At 35.8% G+C, this 25860-nt stretch overlaps 1 protein-coding gene across 1 annotated transcript in view; it reads left to right on the top strand.

The window, feature by feature from the left end:
- The window catches only part of LOC103254031 (lipoxygenase homology domain-containing protein 1-like), a 241470-nt gene that overhangs the window by 36135 nt on the left and 179475 nt on the right, over positions 1-25860 (top strand). The window contains exons 3-5 of the mRNA XM_021709625.1: positions 11654-11817; positions 15160-15246; positions 17937-18069. Of these exons, the coding sequence (XP_021565300.1) occupies positions 11654-11817; positions 15160-15246; positions 17937-18069 (384 nt within the window). The remainder of the gene's footprint in view (positions 1-11653; positions 11818-15159; positions 15247-17936; positions 18070-25860) is intronic.

Here is a 25860-nt window from a genome sequence, read left to right as displayed (position 1 = left end):
AAATATATTGGCACTATCGCTATCATAGCTGGTAACTTAAATACCACTCTAACAAACCTAGATAGATCATTGAGGCAAAAAATCAACAAGGAGTCTGGAACTTCAACTTGACACTTGACCAAATGGACTTAGTAGATACCTACAGAACACTCCACCCAACAACCACAGAATATATCATCACCACATGGAATGGACTCTAAGATTGATCACATCCTTGACCATATGTCAAGTGTAAACACATTTCACAAGATTGAAATACTGCAATGTGCCTTCTCTGACCACAGTGGAATAAAAATAAATATCACCACCAATAAAATTCTCCCCAAACCCACAAAGACATGGACACTTAACAGGATGATGCTGAACAACACCTGGGTCAACACAGAAATTAAAACAGAAATTAAAAGTTTCCTGGAAACAAAATGAAAATGAAGAAACATCTTCCAAAACCTCTTAGTCATGAATTCTGGACATTTATATCTCTATGAACACACATCAAGAAAATAGAAAAAGAACAAATTGACAGCCTAACAAATCACCTAAGAGAGCTGGAAAGGCAAGACAACCAAAACCCTAACTTCAGAGAAGAATTCAGATCACAATAGTAAAAGCTCAAATATGGGACATAGAAGACAAAAATACTGTAGAATAAAATTAACAAAACAAAAAGCTGATTCTTTGAAAGGATAAGCAAGATTGATGGACACCCCAGCCAGAATGATCAAGAAGAACACAGAAAAAGCCCAAATAAACACAATCAGAAATGCAAAAGATCAAGTCACAACTGACCCTGAAGAAATACAAAAGATCATCAGAGATTACTAGGCACACCTGTATGGAAACAGACTCAATAGATAATCTAAATGAAATGGAGGACTATCTAACATTACACAACCTTCCAAGGTTGGAACAAGAAGAAATTGAGATCCTAAATAGACTGATAACAACCCAGGAAATTGACTCTATCATAAGAAAACTACTCACAAAAAAAGTCCGGCCAGATGACTTTCCAGCGGAGTTCTACAAAACATAAAAGAAGCAGCTGATACCAATCCTACTGAAAGTATTCCAGGCAATCTTGAAAGATGGAACTCTCCCCAAATCATTTTATGAAGCTAACATTACACTAATACCCAAATCAGCTAAAGATCCAACAAAGATCGAGAGCTACAGTCCAATATCCCTGATGAACATAGATGCAAAAATTCTCAACAAGATTTTACAAATTAAATTCAACAACACGTCTCAAAAATCACACACCATGACCAAGTAAGTTTCATCCACAGAATGTAGGGCTGGTTCAACATCTGCAAAGCCATTAATGTAATTAAATACATCAACAGATGTAAAAACTAGAACCACATGATTATATCATTAGATGCAGAAAAAGCTTTTGATAAAATCCAGCATCCATTCTTGATGAAAAGCCTCAAAAGCCTACACATAGAGGGAACATACCTCAAAATAGTAAAGAACCATGTATGATAAACACACAACCAATATATTGCTAAATGGACAGAAATTAGAAGCTTTTCCCCTAAAAACCAGAACAAGACGTGGCAGTCCACTCTCACCTCTTCTCTTCAGCATAGTGTTGGAAGTTCTAGCTAGAGCAATCAGGTAAGAGAAGGAAATCAGGGGTATCCAAATAGGAAAAGAAGAAGTCAAGTTATCCCTCTTTGCTGATGATATGATCCTATACCTCAATAATCCTAGAGAATCTGTCAAAAACTCCTTGTACTGATAAAGGACTTTGGCAAAGTCTCAGAGTACAACACAAACATACAAAAGACAGTGCATTTTTATACACCAACAACAAACATACAGAGAACCAAATAAAAAGCACAATCCCATTCACAATAGCCACAAAACAAAACAAAACCATAGCATCTTCTTAACTAGAGAAGTGAAAGATCTTTACCAAACTACAAACACTGCTTAAAGGAGTCAAAGGTGACACAAACAAATGAAAAAAATATTCCGTTCTCTTGGATTGAAAGAATCAACATTGTTAAGATATCCATCTTGGCAAAGACGATCTGCAGATTCAACCCTATACCCATTAAACTACCAGCATCATTCTTCTCAGACCTGGAAACAATAATACAGAAATTCATATGAAAACATAAACACACACAAATAGCCAAAACAATCCTTAGCAAAAGAAACAAAGTGGGTGTATCACACTTCTAGACTTTCAACTTTATTATGTGGCTACAATATTCAAAATAACCTGATATCGGTACAAGAACAGTCATATAGACCAATGGAACAGAATAGAGATTTCTCAATTACTCAACCAATTCATCTTTGACAACGTCTCCAACACCACCACTGGGGAGAGGAGAATGTATTTGGAGGAAAACATGTTCAATAAAACTGGCTGACCACATGCAGTAGAATGAAACAGACCTCTACCTGTCACTATACAAATTCAACTCCAAATCGATCAAAGACTTAAGCATAAAAACCCACACTTTAAGAATCTTAGAAAATATAGGAGACACCCTTATGGAAATCAAAATTTGCAACCAATTTCTGATCAAAACTCCAAATGCCCATGCCAAAAGAGTTCAGATAGATAAGTGGGACCTCATTAAACTGAAGAGCTTCTTCAAAGCAAAAGAAACCACAGAGTGGGGAGACAGACCACAGAGTGGGAAAAAATATTTGCCAACTGCATATCTGACAAAGGCCTAACATCCAGGATCTACAAAGAAATCAAATGTGCTGAAAGGAAAAGAAAAAAATAAACGGCTCCATTAAAAAGTGAGCAAAGGACATGAATAGATGCTTCTCAAAAGAAAACATATGAGCAGCCAACAGACACATGAAAAAGTGTTCACTTCACTGATAATCATAGAAATGCAAATCAAAACCACATTGAGGTACCACCTAACTCCAATAAGAATGGCCATCGTTAATAAAACAGCAACAACAACAACAAATAACTAGAGATACTGGCGAGGATGCAGAGAAAAGGGAATGCTTCTAGACTGTTGGGGGAAATGTACACAAGTTCAATCTCTGTGGAAAACAGTGTGGCAATTCCTAAAAGAACTAGAAACTGACCTTCCATACGGCCCAGCAATTATCCTTCTGAGAATATACCTGGAAAAATTTAAACCACACTACAAAAAAGATACCTGCACCCACATGTGTATTGCATCACTATTTACAATAACAAAAACATGGTACCAGTCATGTTGCCAATCAAAACTGGACTGGATTAAAAAATGTGGTTCATATACATGATGGAATATTATGCAGCCATAAAAAAGAACAAACTATGGACTTTGCAGCAACTTGGATGGATTTAGAGTCTACAATTCTCAGTGATTTAACACAGAAACAAAGAACTGAATACCACATGTCCTCACTCATGAGAAGACCCTGAACATTTGCCATAATAATACAAGAAAGAAATTGACAGTAGTCAGAAACTTCAAGAGGAGAGAAGGAGGGCACAAAACACGAATAGGAGTATCTGATCTCAAACCAGGCAAAGTGGGGATCAAAGGGAGGTCCAAACTTTACTTGTACGATGACCACTTGTATACCTAATCCTGAATTGTACCCCACATCTTTAAAATATAAATAAATAAAAAAGGAAAATCTTAGCATGTTAAAATAATAATTGCACAAAGTCCCAAACTTCCATTTATATATTCTCTAAAACAGGTATGGATGAGACTCTGAGTATAGTTTATTTTTATCCAAAATTCCTCTTCATTCACAGAAATCAAATGAACTGCTTCCAAAACACAATGGTAGGACCAGCATAGGACAAGCATTCCTATTCTGGGAGGAAAAAATTGTGAGGAAATAGAAGGCCACGTGCTCCAAGCAGGTTAGAAACCTAGCAGGGCAAAATCCCATTAGGTTTCAAGGCCTGAGAATAATCCCGTATGTCTTAATGCTTTGTTTTCCGGGCCTGCGAGGCCAGCAGTCTCATGCTCTCAGACCATCAGGGCCTTGACTCCACCCTCTCTGGGCCTCAGAGTGATTCTTCCTGTTAGTTTGTTTATATCTTAATTGCCTCTGCAATGACTTTATTTCCAAATCAGGTCACATTTGTAGGTGTCAGGGGTTAGGTCTTGAAAATATCTTTTCTGAAGACAAAATTTAACTTGTAATGCCTGTGGATGGACATTTGGGTTATTCCAAGTTTTGCGAATAAACCTGCTGTGAAAATGCATGTACAAGTCTTTTGCATGTATATTTTTATTTTGGGGGGAAATTACTAGAATTGAATTTTAAGGACATATGATAGGTTTATTTAGTTTTACAAGAAACCGCTAAAATGTTTCCAAAATAGTATATCTTTTCACATTTCCTTTGGTTATGCCTGAGAATTCCAGTTTCTCTATGTCCTTACCAAGGTTGATGTTTTCATTGTTTTTAATTTTCATTATTCTATTATATGAAGTACTCTTTTTCTGGTTTTAATTTATTATCATTTCTCTAATGAGTAATGATGTTGAGTAATGATGGTGTTTTCCTGCATTTTGTAAATATGGTGAATTACATTGATTGATTTCTGAATGTTAAAAAGACAAAAAAAAAAAAAGCCCAAAACACCTTTTCATTCCTGGAATAAACTTGAAGGTGTGATGGACTAGATTTTATAATTTGTTAAGGAATATTTTAATTTAATTTAATTTAATTTCATGAGAGTTATTGCTATGTGCTTTTTAAAGAATGTCTTTTCTGATTTTTGTTTCAGAGTAATACTGTTCTCAGACAATGAGATGGGAGTTATTTCAAAGAGTTTGTGTAGGATATATATATAAATAATCTTATTTTATTTTAGAGTTGCAGGGTACAAATGAGGATTTGCTACATAAGTAGGTTGCATGCAGGTGAGATTTGAACTTCTAGCTGGCCCTCTCTTCTCCTGAGAGGGAGCAGGTACCCCTTGTGTTGCCATGTGCTCCACTCCCTTGTACCTTCCTCCTTCCCCTAGCAGTGCCTAGTGTCTGCCAATCCCAACCTTGTACTAGTGTGACTACTGGTCAAGGCCTACTTATGGGTGAGAACATGAGATATTCAGTTCTTTGTTGCTGTGACAGTTCATTGAATAGGATGGTATCTAGCTTCATCCAAGTTGCTTGAAGATCATTATTTTGCTTTTCTTTATGGCTGCATAATATCCCATCATGTATATGTACCATATTTTCTTTATCCAGTTCACTTTTAAGGGGCATCTGGATAGGTTCCATGTTTTTGCTATGGTGAATAGTGCTGCAATAAACATGTGTGTATAGGCATCTTTTTTTTTTTTTTAAATAATTTATGTTCAGCCGGGCTCGGTGGCTCAGCCTGTAATCCCGTGCCTTTGGGAGGCTGAGGTGAGTGGATTGCCTGAGCCTGCGGGTTCAAGACCCGCCTGGGCAACTTGGCGAGACCTCATCTCTACAATAAATCAAAATGAGCCAAGTGTGGTAGCGCGCACCTGTAGTTCCAGCTACTTGGAAGGCTGAGGCAGAAGGACGCCGGAGCCCAACAGGTTGAGGCTGCAATGGCTGGGAGCAGCCACTGCACTCCAGTCTGGGTGACAGAGTGAGACTCCAAGTCAAAAAAAAAAAAACAATAATAATTTATGTTCTTCTGGGTATATTCTCAGGAAAGGAATGTTTTTTTATCGATGTCTTTGTCAAAGATCAGTTAGTTGAGGGATCATGTTTTTATTTCCAGAATCTCTGACCTATTCCATTGGTCAACGTGCCCATTCCTGAACCAATACCATGCTGTCTTCATTACTGTAGCCTTGCAAAATAGTTTATAGTGCGATATTCCTTCAGGTTTGTTCCTTTTGCTGAGGATTACCTTGCCTATTTGTGCTCTTTTTTGCTTTCATATGAATTCTGTATTGTCTTTTCTAGGCCTGTGAAAAATGATGTGGCACCTTCGTAGGTATTGCCTTGAATATGTAAGTTACCTTAGGTAGGATGGATATCTTGACAATACTGATTCTTTCAAGCCATGAGAATGGGAAGTATTTCTATTTGTTTGTATCATTATTGACTTTTTTTGAGTAGTGTTTTGTGGTCCTCATTGTAAAGGTCTTTCACTTCTCTGGTTAGGTGGATGTCAAGGTATTTCAAATTTTTGTGGCTACTGTGAATGGGATTGTGTTATTTGTTTCTCAGCCTGCTTGTTGTTGATGTACAGAAATTCAACTGTCTTTTGTGCATTGATTTTTATCCCAAGACAATCCTCTTCCTTCCACATCTTGTAGAACTCAACTGAGAAGCCATGTAAGATGGTCCAGGGCTTTTTTTGTGGGAAGTTTTCTTACAGTTGAGTCGATTTCCTGGATTGTTACTGGTCTGTTTAGGGTTCCAATTTTTTCTTGCTTCACCCTTGGGTTGTTGCATGATCACAGTACATCCTCCATTTCCTCTAGATGTTCTTATTTATTTGCATAAAGATATTCATAGTAATCTGTGATAATCTTTTGCATTTCTTTAGGGTCAGTTGTGACATCACCTTTGTCGTTTCTAATTGTGATAATTTGGGTCTCCTCTCCCTCTTTTTTTAATCAATCTGGCCAGGGGTCTGTCAATCTTACCCTTTCAAAGAATCAACTTTTTGTCTTGTTGATCCTTTCTATGATATTTTTGTCTTCTGTATCCTGTGATGGTAACTTTATTGTAGTGATTTGGATTTTTCTACCAAAATTAGGATTTGATAGTTCTTGTCTTTCCTGTTCCCTTAGGTGTGGCATTAGGCTGTTCACTTGTGAGTTCTCTATTTTCTTGATATGAACATGCAATGAATCTCCCTCACACCACTGACTTCATGGCATTGCAAGTGTTTTTGGTAAGATGTATCTTTGTTTTCCTTTGTTTCCAGGAATCGTTTTATTACTGTCTTGATTGCTGTGTTGACCCAAAAGTCATTTAGCAGCATATTGTTTAGTTTTGTGTCTTTGTGTGTTTTGGGGAGATCTTGTAAGTGGTGATATTTATTTTTCTTCCTGTGTGATCTGAGATGCTTGGCATTATTTCAACCTTTTGAAGTTCGTTTATACTTGATTTATGCTCAAGAACATTATCAATTTTAGAGTTTGTTCTATGTGCTGATGAGTAGAAAGTATACTCTGTAGTTGTTGGGTGGAGTGTTCTGAAGATGTCTTTTAGATCCATTTGGTTGGGTGATGAGTTCAGTAAGGTTCCAGATCTCCTTGTTGTTTTTTTGCCTTGATGATCTTCCAGGGCAGTTAGCAGGGTATTAAAGTCTCTGAATATGATCGTGTGAGTGTCTATGTACTTTCTTAGTTTGGATAGCAATTGTTGTATAAAATGGGGTTCTTCTGTAGTGGGTGCACATATATTTAAGATGGATATTGATTGCTGATAGAGTCTTCTGTCATTATGTGGTATCTTCTTCTGTGTCCTTTTAAAACTGTTAATGGTTTGAAGTCTGTTTTTTCTGAGATATGAATAGCTACTCCTGCTTTTCTTTTTCCTGGAAGGTCATTTTCTATACCTTTGCCTTGAGACTGTGGATGTTCTTTGGTAATGGGTTTCCTGGAGGCAGTAGAATGTTTGATCATGTATCTTTATACAGTTTGTTACTTTAGGCCTTGCTCATGGCTTACTTAGTCTATTCACATTCAAGTTAATAATTGATACAGTGAGGGTTTATCCCTGTCATGTGCCCCTCCAAGGTTGCTTTGCTTCATATATATATATATATATATATATATATGATGATCTGTGTGTTATGCTAACTCTGTGTTTGCCTGTGCTTTGTGAAGGGTGTAATCATTCTTTTGTTTCTGTACTCAAAACTTTATAAAGCATCTCCTGCAGGATTGGTCTGCAATTGATGTATTCTCTTAGGTATTGGTTGTCTGAGAAGGATTTTAATTTTCCATCACTGATTAAGTTCATCTTGGTGGGGTAGGAAATTCTTGCCTGTAATTGCTTATCTTTAAGAACATTAAAGATGGAACGCCAGTTCCTTCTGGTTTGTAGGGGTTTTGCTGAGAATTATGCTGCAATTCTGATGGGTCTTCCCTGGTGGGTGGTCTGACTCTACTCTCTTATTCTATCCATTTAATGCTTTTAGGATTTTTTCTTTCATGCGTACCTTGAGAAGGCAGATTACTGTGTCTTGGGAATGGTCTTCTCATGTAATACCTTGTGGGTTTTCTCTCGATCTCTTGCACTTGGATGGCTGCCTCTCTAGAGAGATATGGGGAATTTTCTTGGATGATCTCATGAAAGACTTGTTCCATGGTGTTCTGTTTCCCCTTCTGTTTTGGGGATTCCAATCAAATGTAGATTTGACTTTTTTACATAGTCCCACACCTCTGATAGAGTTTGCATATTCTTTTTGAGCCTTTTCTTCTTGTTTTTGTCAGACTGAGTTAGTTCAGTATTTTAATCTTCTTGCTCGGAGATTCTTCTCTCTGATTGATTCTGCTCCCTAGGCCTGTTATAGTGCTTTGAAATTCCAGGAGGGAATTCTTCACTTCCAGGATTTCAGAAAGGATCTTTCTTATATAGGCCAGCTCAACTTTTACTTTCTGCATAGCTTTTATCACTTGGATATTATTTGCTTCCAGTTTTTCATGGTTTTCCTTAACTGTTTTTGCCAACCAATGTCTGAATTCTGTATCCTTTCCTCAGGGGCAGGTTGTTCTGTGTGGCTTCCATTTTTTGGCATGACAGCTCCTTTTGTAGGTGATGCCTCTTTGAGGCTTTGGGGATTGCCATTGTTATTCTACTGGTTCTTCCTCATCTGTGAGGAGCAACTTTTCTCTTTTTATTGTTAATCTTTAGTTTTGCTGTTTTGTAGCTAAATACAAAACTGTCCTAGGGTCTTTCATGTCATTTCAAAGTAGTTCACTCAGGGAAAGAGAGAGGGACATTCACTTCTGTTCCATCACTCTTGCTAGGCAGTGCTCTGAACCTAAAGTAGCTTTCTGGTACAGAGTTTTTCCCATGGTTAGATCAGCCAGATTGTTTTCTGACTCCCATTGCAAACTCTATGCAGGGATTGGGTCAGGGATGGGCTTCCTGGCAGCTGGGAGTACTACAAAAGTTTTGGCATCATTTGCTCTTCACAGACCAGAAACATTCCTGCCAGGAAATAAAGCCTCCAGGTGACTTTGACATTTCCCTTCCCCCATCAAAGTCCCTGCTCAGCACTTTAAAAATAGCAGATTTATTCTTGGTGCTGACTGGCCATAGCACTTCAGAGCATACATGGGTTCCCAGTTCCATGTGGGCTGCAGTCAAATGTTTCTGTGCCTGAATCAGGTCTCTTCCTATGTGGAACCAAGGATTCATGGCTAAGAACAGGAGAATTGATTCAGACCGTTTCAGAAGCACCTACCCACTCTTGCACACAAGTCAAGGCTACAGATCCTATGTGAGCCTGGAACCTGGCAGGGATGACACTCCCCCATGTTTTTAACATTGGCAGCCCGCACTCCCTTCTCCCTGGTCCCTATGTGTTCCAAGAACCCTCAGCAGAATGCAGGGTGCTTTCTCTACCCACAACTGCTCAAGCTGCCTGAGTTTACTGGCAACTAGGTCCATTCTCTCTGTTTCATTCTGCAAGAGAGGCAGAGATTGGGTACTCCTCAGTGGCCATCTTGGATCTTTCCAAATAGATACGTTTTTAAAGGTTTGATAGAACTCTAGGTCCAGTAAAACCATCTGGGCCTGAAGTTCTTTGATTAAAAAATTTTTAAATAAAATAAAAATACATTATTATTTTTTAGAAGATATACGTCAATTCTAATTTTCTATTTTGTGTGTGTATCTTTTATGGTAATTTGAGTCTCTCCTCAGGCTGTGTGCTTATTCAATGACTAAATTGCTCATATAAAGAAAATAAAAGCTATTTTCCCACTACCTGCATTCTGTTTTTCTCCAGTTCATTGACTCACCCCTTCAACTCATTCTTTATCAAACTGAGACCTAATGATTATAAGAGTATTAAGATTTTTAGAATTTTGTCTACTTACATGTTTTTCTCTCACAGTATTTCTGAAAAACTGAAAAGGATGCCCTACAAATTTCTGAAATTTCCTGCCTCACTTGCCTTTTGGCTTCTATTTTACAAGGATGATGGTATACGGTTTTGTACTTTTTAAAATTTCTACTGATGTTTCTTTTTTTCTTTTATGCTTTTGGCTTCTTGCTGTTGTTCTTCTCTTCCTCTCCTTCCACCCCCATATCCTCTCCCTCCTTCTTCTCCCTCTCCTCTCCTTCTAATTTTTCTTATTCATTATGTTAGTTTTTATGTGATCTGGACTCACCACTAAAATCTTACATAAAAATGTTTTGATTTTTTATTTCTTTATTGATATGTAGGCCTATTACCTCATAAAGACTACAGGCTAATGGAGGACACAGATAGCATCTTAGGTTTTTCTTCTACTCCTCCCTAGACATTGGACACCTGCTAATGATTCAATGACTTGTTGGCTCATAAATTGTTTTAAGGGTAAATTATAAACAGAAGTATGTATCTTGGATCATGATCTTTAGACTCCACTCCAGTTTTTATAATACTCACTTGTAGGTTTTAATAAATTAAATAATTTAGAAAAAGTGAAAAAACCTATAGTAAACAGATATCATATTTCATTATTTTCATTTTTATTTCCATTTCTACATTTTTCATGCTTTTCCATCCTAGCTGTTGAAACATGCAGTTCCTTTTTCTATTGACTTGGTCGCACACACTTAGCAAGTATTGATTCTCCACTGAATTCTTTGCTGCATATCTAAGAGAGGAGAAGCTGAAGAACTTTATTTCATTTTATTCAAATGAGTACTAATGTATTAGTTATTTTACAGAATATAGCTAGAATTTTTTCAGCGCTATCATTTATAATTTCACTTTAACTGATTCTACTATTGTTAAAGATATATTATCATCCTCTACCCATTTAAAAAAATTGCATTTCTATTTACTAACTGATCATCTACCAAGATGATTTGTTTCTAACATGGCTTTTTTTTACTATGTGTAGGACACACTCTCAGTCATGTTCACAATGAGCCATATACTTTCTAGTATTGTTTTCATTTGTTTCTGGGTGATACAAAATTAACTTAATGTTTTGGAGCTCAGTTATCTCATTAATTAATTGGGGATACTTAAAATAATACATGAAGAAACTGTAACAGATTACTTCTCAAATTATTTCTAACTCATCTGATTCCAATTTATATTCTTATATAAATTATTGTATAATTCTTATTTTGGAAAATAAATGAGCTCAAAAAATCTTAAAAGGCATAATTCTGAATGCCCATATTACATGCTAGAGCTAAGAATACTGGAGATATTTTATCAAGATACTGGACTCTTCAAAGAAGTTATATAATGACTCCCTTGGAGTTCAGGCATGACCAACTATAATAATGTAGTGATATTCTGCTAGCCACCTTATTAAAGATCTTTTGGGAAATACTCTCACAGTCACATTATAAACATAGCAATTTTATTGAGTATTTAAAATGCCAAGTCTAAATCCTCTGCTATGACAATTTGCCAGAGGAGATGAAGAAGAGTAAGTTATGTCTATCATGAGCTCTCCTAGCTCTATGATGACCTACTCTTCAGAGTCTTTCATTTATTTGAGTTGCCATAATGCTGTGCGTTATTTGTGCCTCTGTAGGTAGTAACTGGAAAGTTGTCATAATCACCAGTGACTTGCCAAATGCAGGGACCAGCTCACAGATTTATATCATACTATATGGACAACATCGAAGCTCAGCCCCCATATATCTTTTTGGAACAGACGAGACTCAATTTCAGGATGGCCATGAAGACATATTTGCTGTAAGTAATAAAACCAAGTAAAATAGTTAATATAAGTGATATAACTAGTAGGCACTTTGGAATGAATGCTATCTCTAAAATTCGGCTCTTTCTATTATAACACTATGTGCCTTGTAGAAGGTCAATCAAAAGTAATTCATGGACATTTTTGCTTAAGTAGATTTAGCACAAGTAAATCTGCAATATGGGAAGAGACAATAGCTAAAGAAAAATACTAGATGGTCAATATTTATTGTTTTATATTATATTGGTAGCTGACAGGAGCAAGAACTTATTCCATTGGGACTCCACAGATGAAGCCCACAGTCAAGATAAAAGAGGGTAAAATAAAATGATGAAACAAGGAGGGCAAACAAATTGTCTTCAAGCTATTAGTTATTAGTTTTTATTTGTTGTTAACTGTTACCAACAGTTAACAGTGTGGCTAGACACACTGAGATCAGGATTGAGATAGAAGTGGAGGTAGCAAAGGTGAAATGAGGAGATAAGTATCATGTTGTTAAAGTCAGAAATACTATCCAACAAGGGTGAGACTTGAAATGAATCATGCACCTAGTACTAATAAGTGCTTAATAATGTCTGTTGAATGAACAAATGGATGTGCAGAAAGATCAGTTTGAACTAGGTCGAGGCAGAGAATAGAATAACAATCAAAAAAGGGTGCTCTTCACTATCATTTTCACAGGATGGCCACCTACATGCGATCCTGGTTATCTGGTTTACTACAACCTGTGTACGTAGCCCATATATGTCACAGGAGAGGCCGAACCATTGGAAACTTGGTTTCCATTAGACTAATTTGAACTATTCTTTCCATATGAGTCCATGTTTAAAGAAACTTTTTTTGTTTGTTTTTATGGTCGCTATAAGTAAAAGCAAAAAAATAAGATTTTGTTATTCTTTTGCATGAGTAGAAAATCATTTTAGAAGTGACTATACCAAAGATAGTCTAAGCCATTTTGTTATTATTTTGCTATTTTAGTATTTATTTACACTTAAATTGAATTATATTTTCACACAATTTATAGGGCTAAGCAATTTCCAGTTCTGTAACATTAAGAGCACTTTTAATCCCTCCTTCCCATTTTATTCTCCCATGGAAAACTATTTTCTTACCTTGATGCTTCTTTTCTCTTATAGCTATTACTTACATTTCAGCTCTTTCTGTTGTCTTGCCCTGTTTTGCTTGAACTCTAACATGGCTTTTATCTTTTGCTTGTAGAGGTAATGCTTTATTAAATGTGGTAATTTTATGCTAATTTTGATCATAGCTTCATTTATTCTGATGAATTGTTTTCTTGTAAGGGTTTTAGGCAAACTGTGCTCCCTTCTCCTTTTTCCCCTTTTGTCATTTCTTTACATAAAACTTTTTTTCTTTTTTAAATTGTGGTAAAATACACAAAAGTTGTCACTTAAAATATTTTAAATTGTGCAATTCGGTGGCCTATATTACATTCACAATGTTATTCAGACATCACTGCTATCTACTTCCAGAACATTTTATTCACTCTAAAAGGAAACCTCATTATGCAGTTTTCTCCCTATTCCCTTTCCAGGACCCCCTAGCAACCCCTGATACGCTTTCTTTCTAATTTGTGTTTTAAATTTCTTCTTGTTGAATTGCTCTACCTAGAAATTTTAGTACAGTGTGGAATAGAAGTGGCAAAAAATGTTATCCTTGTCTTGGTCCTGTTTTGGGGAAACATTTCAGTATTTCACCATTGAGTATGGGGTCATCTATACATTTTTCATAAATGCTCTTTATCATGTCCAGGAAGTTATTTTCTATTTCTGGTTTGTTGAGTGTTTTTTCAGTCATAAAAGAGTGTGGGATCTTGTCAAATGTGCTTTTGTTGTTTTGCATCAATTGTGATGATTATGTGTTTTTCCTTCATTTTTATTTGTGTGATTTATTACATTGATATTTGTATGTGGAACCAGTCTCCATTTCTGAGATTAGACCCGTTATTTATAATGTATGACTTTGTTAACATACTTTTGGATTTATTTGCTAGTTTTGTTGAAAATACTTGCATCTCTACTTATAAGGAGTTTTGGTCTATAGTTTTCTCCTTTTTTTTTTTTTTTTGAGTTGGAGTCTCACTCTGTCGCCCAGACTGGAGTGCAGTGGCCGCTCCCGGCCACTGCAGCCTCGACCTGCTGGGCTCTGGCGATCCTTCCGCCTCAGCCTTCCCAGTAGCCGGAACTACAGGCATGCGCTACCACGCCCAGCTGATTTTTTGATTTATTGTAGAGATGAGGTCTCGCTGCCCAGGCGGGTCTCGAACCCGCGGGCTCAGGCCATCCACTCACCTCAGCCTCCCAAAGGCGTGGAATTACAGGCTGAGCCACCGAGCCCGGCTAGTTTTCTTTTCTTGTTATATCTTTGATAGTTTTGTTGTCAGTGTAATGCTGACCTTACAAAGTGAGTTAAAGACTGTTCCTACATCTTCTATTTCTTGAAAGAGTTTGGTATGAATTGTGTTAATTTTTCTTTAAATATTTGGTGGAATTCACCAGTGAAACCTCTATCCTTCTAGACTTCTCTTGGTTGAAGGTTCTTTGATTACTGATTCACCTCTTTACTTATTATAGACCTATTCATATTTCCTATTTCTTCTTGAGTCAGTTAAGGTGGTTTGTGTGTTTCTAGAGATCGGTCTATTTCATCTAGGTTACCTAATTTGGTGACATACAGTTGTTCACAGCATTTAAAAAAACGAATCCTTTTTATTTATGTAAAGTCAGTAGTAATGTCTTCACTTTAATTTCTGATTTTGACAATTCTTTCTTTTTTTCTTAGACTGGCTGAAAGTTGGTGAATTCTGGTTTTTTTCAAGAACCAACATTTGGTTTCATTGTTACTGTTTTTATATACTTGATTTTATCATCACTCTAATCTTTATTATTTCCTTCTTTCGGCTAGCTTAGGGTTTAGTTTGCTCTTCTTTTTCTAGTTCTTAAGATGTAAAGTTAGGTGATTTATTTGAGATTTTTCTCAATTCAGTAGATGTTTACAGTTATATTTCTCTTTGAGTTCTGCTTTTACTGTATTCTATGTTTTTGCATGCTGTGTTTTTGTTTTAATTTATCTCAAAGTATTTTTAAAATTTCCCTGCAATTTTTTAAAATCCTTTTTGTTGCTTGGGAGTATTTTGTTTAATTTTCACACATTTTTGAATTTTCCAGTTTGCGAGCTCTTTTGTTGTGTCCACAGATTTATAATTCTTATACCTTCTTGATGAGCTGACCCCTTTGTCCATTTATGTTGTCCTAATCTGAGCTGTTTTTAAGTGGATTTTGTGAAATTACATTGAAATTTGTTCTCTTGGATCTTTATAGATCACTGTTGGAGACATTGGAACACTCTTTAAGATTCGTATTGGTCATACCAACTCTGGACACTCCCCTTCCTGGCACTGTAAGGAGGTAAGGAGATGTCAACACTTTCCTATCCTTTGCAAAATGCTCTGCAAATTCCTTTCAGAAATCAGTTCTTAAGGAGACATTTAATGCCTATGGTGAGTTGATAAAGTCAAACCTGGACCTTTTTAGTCAGTGATTCTTCAAGGCAGCAGTATCATATGCCTTTAATAATTAAGCCCTAATTGATTGAGGAAAAAAAATTTTAATAAAGCAATCCTTTTACCTCTTTGCAAAGAAAAGAAAATGTTTGTGAGTCTGGATAATCTCATATCGTTCCTGGAAATAGTTGTACTATTGAAAAAATGTCTAGTCCTGTATGTCATTTGCTCTAGAAGGTTTGTAAAGATAAGCCACTGTGTTGGTTTAAAAAACCCCCCGCTAGACTTGAATGCTAGCTCTGAAATTTAGTCTACTTGTGCTAAGCAAGATTGTGCCTCTTGAGTATATTTAAGATGGAGAAAAAAGGCTTAAATTCTCTACATCGTTCAGAATGAAAAATTCTACTTATTACTATGATTGCCAGTAAATGCAAATCTGCAGCTTATAGAGCTTGTCATCCATTTTTATGCATGGTATATTTACATATTCTATCATTTCAAAACAAACGATCTTTAAACAAGTATTCAAAATGTGAAGAACATCTGGTCATATTACTGATATTCTTGGCAAACTTGTTCTTTTATGATTTTAACACATGAGAAAAAATTAATGAAAAATTCATGGAAGATGAGTAATTTCTGAAAACATATTTAAAAATGCCATTAGCAGGAATATATATTTGTTAATAATGCCATCTTCTTTACATTAAAGTTACAAAGGATTCTGAAGCAGAATTAAAAAATGAAACTCACTTGACAAAAATACAATATGTAGAAGTTAGATTTCAAATTTAAAATTACTTCATGACTTTTATGTGAAATATTCTGCTTATGCTCTATACAGCTTTTGAGGTATGGTATTCAAATTAATTCTTAAGCGATTATATATGATACTAATCTCTTTTCCTTTTTCTCTCTTTGTAAGCTAACCTAACATATGAAAATTATTATGATTATTTCTTGTGCCATCTCATTTGATTGATAACTGATAAGCAAGATTACATTTATTATGAAGCTGGGATGCTAAGACAAGTATTAGGTGATCTGAAAAGATTATATTGTACTGCAGAGGACTGATATAAAAATGAGGCTGAAGATTTCTATTGTCTTTCTCTTAATGGCAAGTACTCTCTCACTGCAAGATAACTTGTTTGCCTGAGGTTTACCTTACATCTCATTGAGTGCCAGTGAAGAAGAGATACATGCTTGATTCAAAGTTTTATTCTGAGTATATAAAATCCCTATCAAATTTATTTATTTGGCTAAATTAAGATACTAAATAATGGGTTGAAAATTTCCTAATAGATTCTTATCGTTTAGAAGCTTGAAATCTGAAATTTTTGGTAAGCCAATTTGTAATAACTAGTTTCATAATAGCAAACAATGTTACCACATTTCTACAAAATAATCATGTTGCTTTTAGAAACTTAATCTTTATTATTTCCAGTTTACTTAGAGAAGATTGCAAAATAAAATGTTTAAAATGCTGGCCTATTTTCCATTTCTCAAATAATCAACTTTGAACTTTAATTAAAATAACCAAGTCCAATAGTTAGGGAGTAGAAGCCTTGCAAACTAATAGTTAATTATCTGTCGTTCTTAAGAAACCTTTCTGAAAGTGTCACTGCATCAAAATCACACTTGATGTGCATTTATAAATGTGAATTTCTGGACCTGTCTGAGACCCACAAACCTTGCTAGAGCTGCACCTTGGAAAATTTGCCTTTTTCAATAATGTGATTTAAAAAATACATTAAAGTTGAAAATCTCTGATTTAAAGTATTTTTAAAAGAGTAAGATTAATTTAATAGATAATGCCTCACTGAAGCTTTTAAAATAGCAACAGTACCCTACTCATGAAAGGCTAGCTTTTCAAATCAGAAAACATAATTTTTACTTTTTGATGTTTTTGACATTCTGAAATTTCTACTAGAATTTATTAACATTCTTGTTTAACTCTAGGATAAATGGGTTAGATATGATATGACATAATAGGTGACCAAATAAATAATTATTACTTGAATTTTATTCATTGCTAAGGATCTGAAGAGCAAGCTGTGTAGTATGAATCTGTATTGTATGAAATCTAAACTCATGGTAATACTTTACAAAATCACTTTAAAATAAAAAACTCATTTCTAAGAGGTTGAAACAGGTAAATAATATATTTCTAAAACTCATAAACATGTATTTCTAAACAGGAAATTTTTAATGACATAAAATTTGAGAAGAAATCGACATTTTCAATATATATATTTCAAAAAAGAGAAATTAGAAATAGAAAAATTTAACCAAGTGCAGTGGTGCATGTCTATCGACCCAGCTATTTAAGAGGCTGAAGCAGGAGGATCACATGAGCCCAGGATTTGGAAACCAGCCTGTACAACACAGTGAGGTCTCATCTTCAAAAAAGAAATAGAAAAAATTTTAGAGAAAAGAAATACCATTGTACTTAGAACTTTTCCTGTCATGTTATTAACAATTTCTCATATATATATAAAAGAACTCTGAGCTAAGTGGCAGGCTTGATGAAAACTTTGACTCTTTGAAAAAGTAATCCTAAAATTTTTGCAAGTAATATTGTTGTTGTTATAGATACAATTGCAAAACATGAATTCTGGAAAACACTTTTGCATACCAGTTCAGCGATGGTTGGCACGAGATCAAGAAGACGGGGAAATTTGTAGAGAATTTCCTCTTTTAAATAAAGGACAATCCATTCTTCCAGGTAGGAAAGATCCAACTCCAGACAGCACAAATAAAACTTGTTTGCCTAAATGCCGAAGGACAAGGAATTCAATAAATACATGTTGAATAAATGAATAAGTGAATGAATGAATGATTTGGGTCTGCTAGTTTCTTGTCAGTTATTTCTCTGGTGTGGCAGCTACATCTAAATGTTTTTTAGTTGTTTCACAAACTGGTATTCCGGAATATATTCTTGTCAACAGTTAGCCCTGTAGGAAGGTCAGTCGAAATGCCTCTTAATCAAAACAAGGAAATTAATTCTTAGAAGGTCATGAGAAAATTGAATGTCAAATGAAGTTACACCAGGGTTAAGAGATGCAGTGAAAGATAATGTGTACTTTTCCCACCAGGCTCTGCCTTATTTTTAAAAACTTATCTATTTGATCAGGAAATAAAAGCATAACTTCTCAATGACTTTCTACTCATTTGGCCAAAAGCAGAGATGTGTTCAAGCTTTGTGTAAATATGACTGAGAATAGGCTCTTGATCTACTCAGGGTTAGGTAGTCCCTGTTCCCCACCACAAGAATTCAGTGCGACTTTATCCATGAGAACTATTTGTGTGCTGTCGTCTGCTTTGGATGAGAATGGGATAAGGGTATATGAGATTCATTCAACTGACAATTAGTAAAAAATCAATTTTTCTCCAATCCAGACTTGTGTTGTCTGAGTTTTCTAAAGCAATAAATAATAGCAAGTGTTATCTGGCATTAGGCTAAGGTACATACCAACCAGTGAAACTTCCTGAGTAGAACATAGACTGGTAAAACATTTGCACAGAATGATGATTCCTTTGTGGCTTTGAAATCAGTTGTGTTAACTTTTCTTAAGTTTCTGAAGTCACAATATTTTTTAAAAGACATGAATGGTTCCAGTTACTAAAAAGTGAAGACTTGTATGAGCATCATTCTCACCATTCATGGGTATTTTTCTCACCATTTGTGAGAAAATAGGGGACCAAATAAATAATTACTTGTATTTTTCTCACTTTTTTTCCACAATGGCTCACTCGTTTTACCCAAGGAGATGTTTGTCATAACCCCTGTTCTTACCTGCTCTTAGTAATGTTGCAAAGGTCACCTTTTTGCTTCTTTCTCCCTCCATTTTTTAGTTAAAATTCTGCTCAAAGAAGGCACACTCTGTAAATACACACAGATTTTACTTTCCTTCACCTTCAAACACCTGTAGTGTTTGGTACTTATGGCTTAGCAACAAACATTTTTCAGGTCTTACACGTGATTTGGTGTTCTAACTACTCTGTCATGTGTTCTAACTACTCTGTGTCATGTGTTCTAACTACTCTGTCATGTCTAAACCTTTATTTAGGTCAGTAGTAGATACAGCAAATAATTACTGATCTTAGCCATATTTTTACCTAATATTCTGGCAAAAATTGATGCTGCATCTAAAATGATACCATTACAGATAAGCAACAACCTTCACTAGAAGTAGACACATCAGTTCTAGATGTTATAAATAAGCAAAGCTGGATTAATGTTTTTTTGTTCTCTTTTATTCCTTTAAGTCAAGAAAAAATTATGGTAGTATTTGTCACTTAGTGCAAAAGGAACTCTAAAAGTATTTGCCTGGCTTACCAGTATACTATCATGTATACCTGAAAAAATGCGCTTTGTAATTATGGCATTATTTTCCTGCAGTGAATAAAGGTTGCTAAGAAAATACCAAAAGCAGGATCTCTCAGGCTGTGTGAGCTACTTTTTAAATGTTTATTTTTAATTGCAGTAATTAGCACAAGCATTAAATTTACCATTTAAACATTCTAAGTGTACGGTTCAATAGTGTTAGGTGGATTCATATTGTCATGCAACAGATCCCTAGAACTTTTGCAGCTAACAACACTGAAGCTCTACATTCATTAATACACTGATTCTCCTACCCCCAACCCTTGGAAACCACCTTTATATTTTCTGTTTTTATGATTGTTAACTACTTTAGATACATTATATGAGTGTAATTCTACCATGTCTGTCCTTTCGTCATTGGATTATTTTATTTAGTGGAGTGTCCTTGAGGCTTATCCATGGTATAGCATGTTGTGGGGTAAATGCAGGACATGTACCTCATGCCCTTTCCCATCTTCTGACTGGGATAATGGTCCTTGACTGGGGCTGCCTGTTTCTAGTAGAAATGTTCTAAAATACATGTGTATCTGCAAACACAAGATGGCTTCTGAGAGAAAGCATCTTTGTTTCTTCTTTTTGACGTGATGCTTGCTTTCTCTCCCATGTTGGAGTTTATACTCTCTCCCCATGTCGATTGGGGTATGGAAAATCAGCCACCTTTGTTCCCTCTGTAAGTAATAATAAACCTATACCTTCATTAACCTGTCCTCCAGGTAATTTCTTCAGAATAGATAAACTTTACGTCAGCACCCTAATTTGGGGCTGCCAAGATACACATGTAATAGGATTTCCTTTCTTTTTAAGACTGCACAATAGTCCATCACATGTATATTCCATAATTTCTTTGTCCATTAACCTAGCAGTGGACATTTGGGTTGCTTCCACCTTTTAACTATTGTGAATGATGTGGTAATGAACATGGTTGTGCAAATATAAATATTTCTTTGAGATTCTACTTTGAATTATTTGGAATATATACCCAGAATTTAAATTGCTGAATCATGTGATAAGTCTATTTTTAATTTTTTTGAGGAGCTGCCACATTGTTTTTATAGCAGTTGCACCATTCCGCATTCCTGTAAACAGAACATAAGAGTTCCAATTTGTGTGCATTCTCCCCAACACTTATTTTTTTATTTTATTGATATTAGTCACCCTAATGGTTGTGAAATGGTTTTTCATCATGGCTTTCATTTGTATTTTTCTAGTAATTAGTGATGTTGAACTTTTGTAGATGTGTTGGTCATTTGTATGTCTTCTTTGGAGAATTGTTTATTCAAAGTTTTTGCTTATTTTTAAATTGGGTTGTCTGGTTTTTGTATTTGTTTTTGAATTGTAGAGGTTTCTAATACTTTTTGGATATTAACACAGATACATGATTTTGAAATATTTTCTGCAATTCTTTAGGTTGCCCATTCACACTGTTGGTTGTTGTACTTGCTGTGCATAAGTTTTCAAGTTTGATATAGCCTCATGTGTCTATTTTGCTTATTGTTGTCTGTGATTTTGGTGTCATATCTAAGAAATAATTGCCAAATTTTATATTCTGAAGCTGTTCTCCTATGTTTTCATCAACTTCTTTCTTTTGAATGTGGATATCTAGTTTAGCTAGGATCATTTGTTGATGAGACTGTCTACCTCACTGTGTGGTCTTGGCACCCTTGTAAAAATCATTTGACCATGTAATCCAGGTTTTATTTCTTAGCTCTCTATTCTGTTCTATTGGTTTATCTGTCTTTATGCTGGTACCACATTGCCTTTATTAATGTTACTTTGTTGTAAGTTTTGAAATAATGAAGTGTGAGGCCTTTAACTTTGTTTTTCTTTTTTCAAAATTGTTTTGACTTTTGGCATTCCATATGAATTTTGAGAATTTTTTTCTATTACTGTAAAAATACTGTTAGAATTTTGATAGGAATTGCATTGATCTGTAGATTGCTTTGGGTAGTATGGACACTAGAAGACGTTTTAAGTCTTCTAATTCATGAACATAGGATGCCTTTTCATATATTTGTATCTTCTTTAATTTCTTTTAACTATGCTTTGTATTTTTCAGTCTACAAATCTGTCACTGCCTTGGCTAATTTTAGTCTTTTTTTTTTTTTCTCTTCTTTTCTCTTCTTCTTCATCTTTCTTTTTTTTTATCAATATTTTTTATTATAGTTTTGTGGGGTACAGTTAAGGGTTAGGTGTACAATTATGTTTCATTCAGGCTCCCTGTTGATAAGAAGTGTTTCCCCAGCCCCAGACAGATATTTACTACTGTTAATCCCATCCCCCCGCATGGTTTCCCAGTATTGTCAGTCATTTTCTTTTAGTATTATAAGACCATTATATGAGTGAGAACATGTGATACTCAGATCTTTGTTTCTGTGAGAGGTCACTCAGTATTATAGACTCTAGTTCCAACCAGGTTGCTGCGAAATTCATGATTTTGTTCTTTTTTATGGCTGCATAGTATTCCATCGTGTATATGTACCACATTTTTAAATCCAGTCCTCTTTTGATGGGCAGCATGGTTGTTTCCAGGTTCTTGCTATTGTGAACAATGCTGCGATAAAAATACATGTGCAGGAATCTTTTTATAGAGTGATTTGAGTTCTTCAGGGTATATTCCCAGTAGGGGGATTGTGGGGTCATATGGAAGGTTGATATTTAGAGCTTTTAGGAATCACCACACTGCTTTCCACAGAGGTTGCACTAGTTTACACTCCCACCAACAGTGTAGAAGTGCTCCCTTTTTGCCACACCCTCTCCAGCAGCTGTTATTTTTTGAGTTGTTGATAATTGCCGTTCTGAATGGAGTTAGGTGGTATCTCAGTGTGGTTTTGATTTGCATCTCCCTGATGATTAATGAGGTTGAACACTTCTTCATGTGTTTGTTGGCTGCTCGGATGTCCTCTTTTGTAAAGTGTCTGTTCATATCTTTTGCCCATTTTATAATGGGGTTGTTTGTTTTTTTCTTTTCAGCCTGTTTGAGTTCCTTGTAGATCCAGGATGTTAATCCTTTGTCAGACCTGGTGTTGGCAAATACTTTTTCCCAGTCTGTAGGCTGTCTCCCTGCTCTCTTGATGGTTTCTTTGGCCTTGCAGAAGCTTGTCAGTTTAATAAGGTCCTACTTGTCTATCTTCTCTCTTATGATATGTGGGTTTTAGGATTTGTTCAGGAATTGGATGCCAGTTCCGAATTCCATGAGGGTATTTCCTTCATTTTCTAAGGTTCTTATAGTTTGAGGTTTTACATTTAGGTCTCTGATCCATTTGGAGTTAACCTTTGTGTATGGGGATAGATAGGGGTCCTGTTTCAATCTTCTGCATGTGGTCAGCCAGTTTTCCCAGCACCATGTACTGAATAGGTTCTCCTCTCCCCAGTGGTAGGTGGTGGAGGCCTTGTCAAAGATGAGTTGGTTGAGAAATTGAGGTTTTGCTTCTGGAATCTCAATTCTATTCCATTGATCTATATATTTGTTCCTATATCAATACCAAGCTGTTTTGATGATTGTAGCTTTATAGCAAAGGTTGAAGTCTGGTAATGTGATACCACCTACTTTGTTTTTTTTGCTGAGGATTGTTCTGGCTTTCTTGGACATTTGTATTTCCATATGAATTCCTGTGTTGTCTTTTCTAGGTCTGAGAAGAATGTTGCTGGTAATTTGATGGGTATTGCATTGAATTTGTAGATTGCCTTAGGTAAGATGGACATCTTCACAATGTTGATTCTTCCAATCCATGAGCATGGGATATTTTTCCACTTGTTGTGTCATCTTTGATTTCTTTGAGCAGTGTTTTGAAATTTTCATTGTAAAGGTCTTTCACGTCTCTGGTTAGGAAGATGCCAAGGTATTTCTTTTTTTTATGGCTATTGTTAATGGGATTGTGTTTTTTATTTGGGTTTCTGTTTGTTTATTATTGGTGTAGAGAAATGCAATTTTCTTTTGCACATTTATTTTGCATCCTGAGACTTTGCCAAAGGCCTTTATCAGTGTAAGGAGGTTTTTGACAGATTCTCTTGGGTTTTCAAGGTACACAATCATATCATCTGCAAAGAGAGATAACTTGACTTCCTCTTTTCCTATTTGGATATGCCAGATTGCCTCCTCTTCTCTGATTGCTCGAGCCAGGACTTCCAATACTATGTTGAACAGGAGGAGTGAGAGTGGGCATCCTTGTCTTGTTCCAGTTTTCAGGGAAATGGTTCCAATTTTTGTCCATTTAGGAGTATGCTGGCTGTGGGTTCTTGTAGATGGCTTTTACTATTTTGGGGTATGTTCCCCGTATGCCTAGATGTTCAAGGGTTTTTATCAAGAAGGGGTGCTGGATTTTATCAAAAGCTTTTTCTTTGTCTAATAATATAATCATGTGGTTTTTGTTTTGACATCTGTTGATGTATTTAATTACATTTATGGTTTTACGAATGTTGAACCAGCCTTGCATCCCAGGAATGAAGCCTACTTGGTCATGGTGGATGATTTTTGAGATGTATTGCTGAATTCGGTTTCCTAGATCTTGTTGAGAATTTTAGCATCTATGTTCATCAATGATATTGGCCTATAGTTCTCTTTCTTTGTTGGATCTTTACCTGGCTTGGGTATCAATGTGATGTTGGCTTTGTAAAATGATTTGGGGAGTTCCATCTTTTTCAATCGCCTGGAATACCTTCAGTACGATTGGTATCAGCTCCTCCTTAAATGTCTTGTAGAATTCTGCTGGAAAGCCATCTGGACCAGGGCTTTTTTTTTGTAGGAAGTTTTCTTATTACGTAGTCGATTTCCTTGATTGTTATTGGTCTATTTAGGGTCTCAATTTCTTCTTGCTCCAATCTAGGTAGGTTGTGTGATGTCAGAAAGTCCTCCATTTCCTTAAGTTTTCAAGTTTGTTTCCATACAAGTGTACGTAGTAGTCTCTAATGATCTTTTGTATTTCTTTAGGGTCAAATGTGACTTCATCTTTTGTGTTTCTGATTGTGCTTATTTGATTTTTTTTCTCATTTTTTTTGGTCAGTCTAGCTAGGGGACCATCAATCTTGCCTTTCGAAGAACCAGCTTTTTGTTTCATTGATTTTTTGTATTATCTTTTTATCTTCTATGTCCTGGATTTGGGCTTTTATTTTGGTGATCTGGATTCTTCTGCTGAAATTAGGGTTTTTGTGGTCTTGCTTTTCCAGCTTCTTTTTTTTTTTTTTTTTGAGTTGGAGTCTCACTCTGTAGCCCAGACTGGAGTGCAGTGGCCGCTCCCGGCCACCGTAGCCTCGACCTGCTAGGCTCCGGCCATCCTTCCGCCTCAGCCTTCCGAGTAGCTGGAATTACAGGTATGCGCTACCATACCCAGCTGATTTTTTGATTTATTGTAGAGATGAGGTCTTGCTGCACAGGTGGGTCTCTAACCCGCGGGCTCAGGCAATCCACTCACCTCAGCCTCCCAAAGGCACGGGATTACAGGCTGAGCCACTGAGCCCGGTGCTTTTCCAGCTTCTTTAGGTGGCTTGTTAGGTTGTTAATTTGTAATCCTTCTATTTTCTTCATGTGTGTTTGTAGGGATATAAATTCCCCTCTTACTACAACTTTCAAGGCGTCTCAGAGATTTTGGTAAGATGTTTCTTCATTTTCATTTGTTTCCAGGTATCTTTTGATCTCTGTTTTGATTTCATCATTAACCCAGGGATTGTTTAGCATCATGCTGTTTAGTGTCCATGTCTTTGTGGGTTTTGGGGGGACTTTGTTGGTGTCAATGTTTATATTTGTTCCACTGTGGTCTGAGAAGGTGCATGGTAGAATTTTAGTCCTTTTAAATTTGCTTATGCTTGATTTATGGCCAATTATGTGGTCGATCTTAGAATATGTTACATGCGGTGATGAGTAGAATGTATATTCTGTGGTCTTTGGATGGAGTGTTCTGTAGGTATCAATTAAGTCCATTTGGTTCAAAGTCACATTGAGGTTCCGGATCTCCTTGCTTATTTTTTGTCCTGATGATCTGTCTAGGGTTGTGAGTGGGGTATTAAAGTCCCCAGTTATGATGGTGTTAGAGCCAATATCTTTCTTTAGTTTTCCTAGGAGTTGCTTTATGAAAGTTGGTGCACCTATGTTGGGTGCATATATGTTTAGGATAGATATTTCTTGTTGATGGATTG

This window comes from Carlito syrichta, unplaced genomic scaffold, assembly GCF_000164805.1.
Source record: "Carlito syrichta isolate Samal-C Ts95f unplaced genomic scaffold, Tarsius_syrichta-2.0.1 Scaffold263506, whole genome shotgun sequence".
In the NCBI taxonomy this organism is placed as follows: domain Eukaryota; kingdom Metazoa; phylum Chordata; class Mammalia; order Primates; family Tarsiidae; genus Carlito; species Carlito syrichta.
This window is presented reverse-complemented; position numbering and strand designations above follow the sequence as displayed.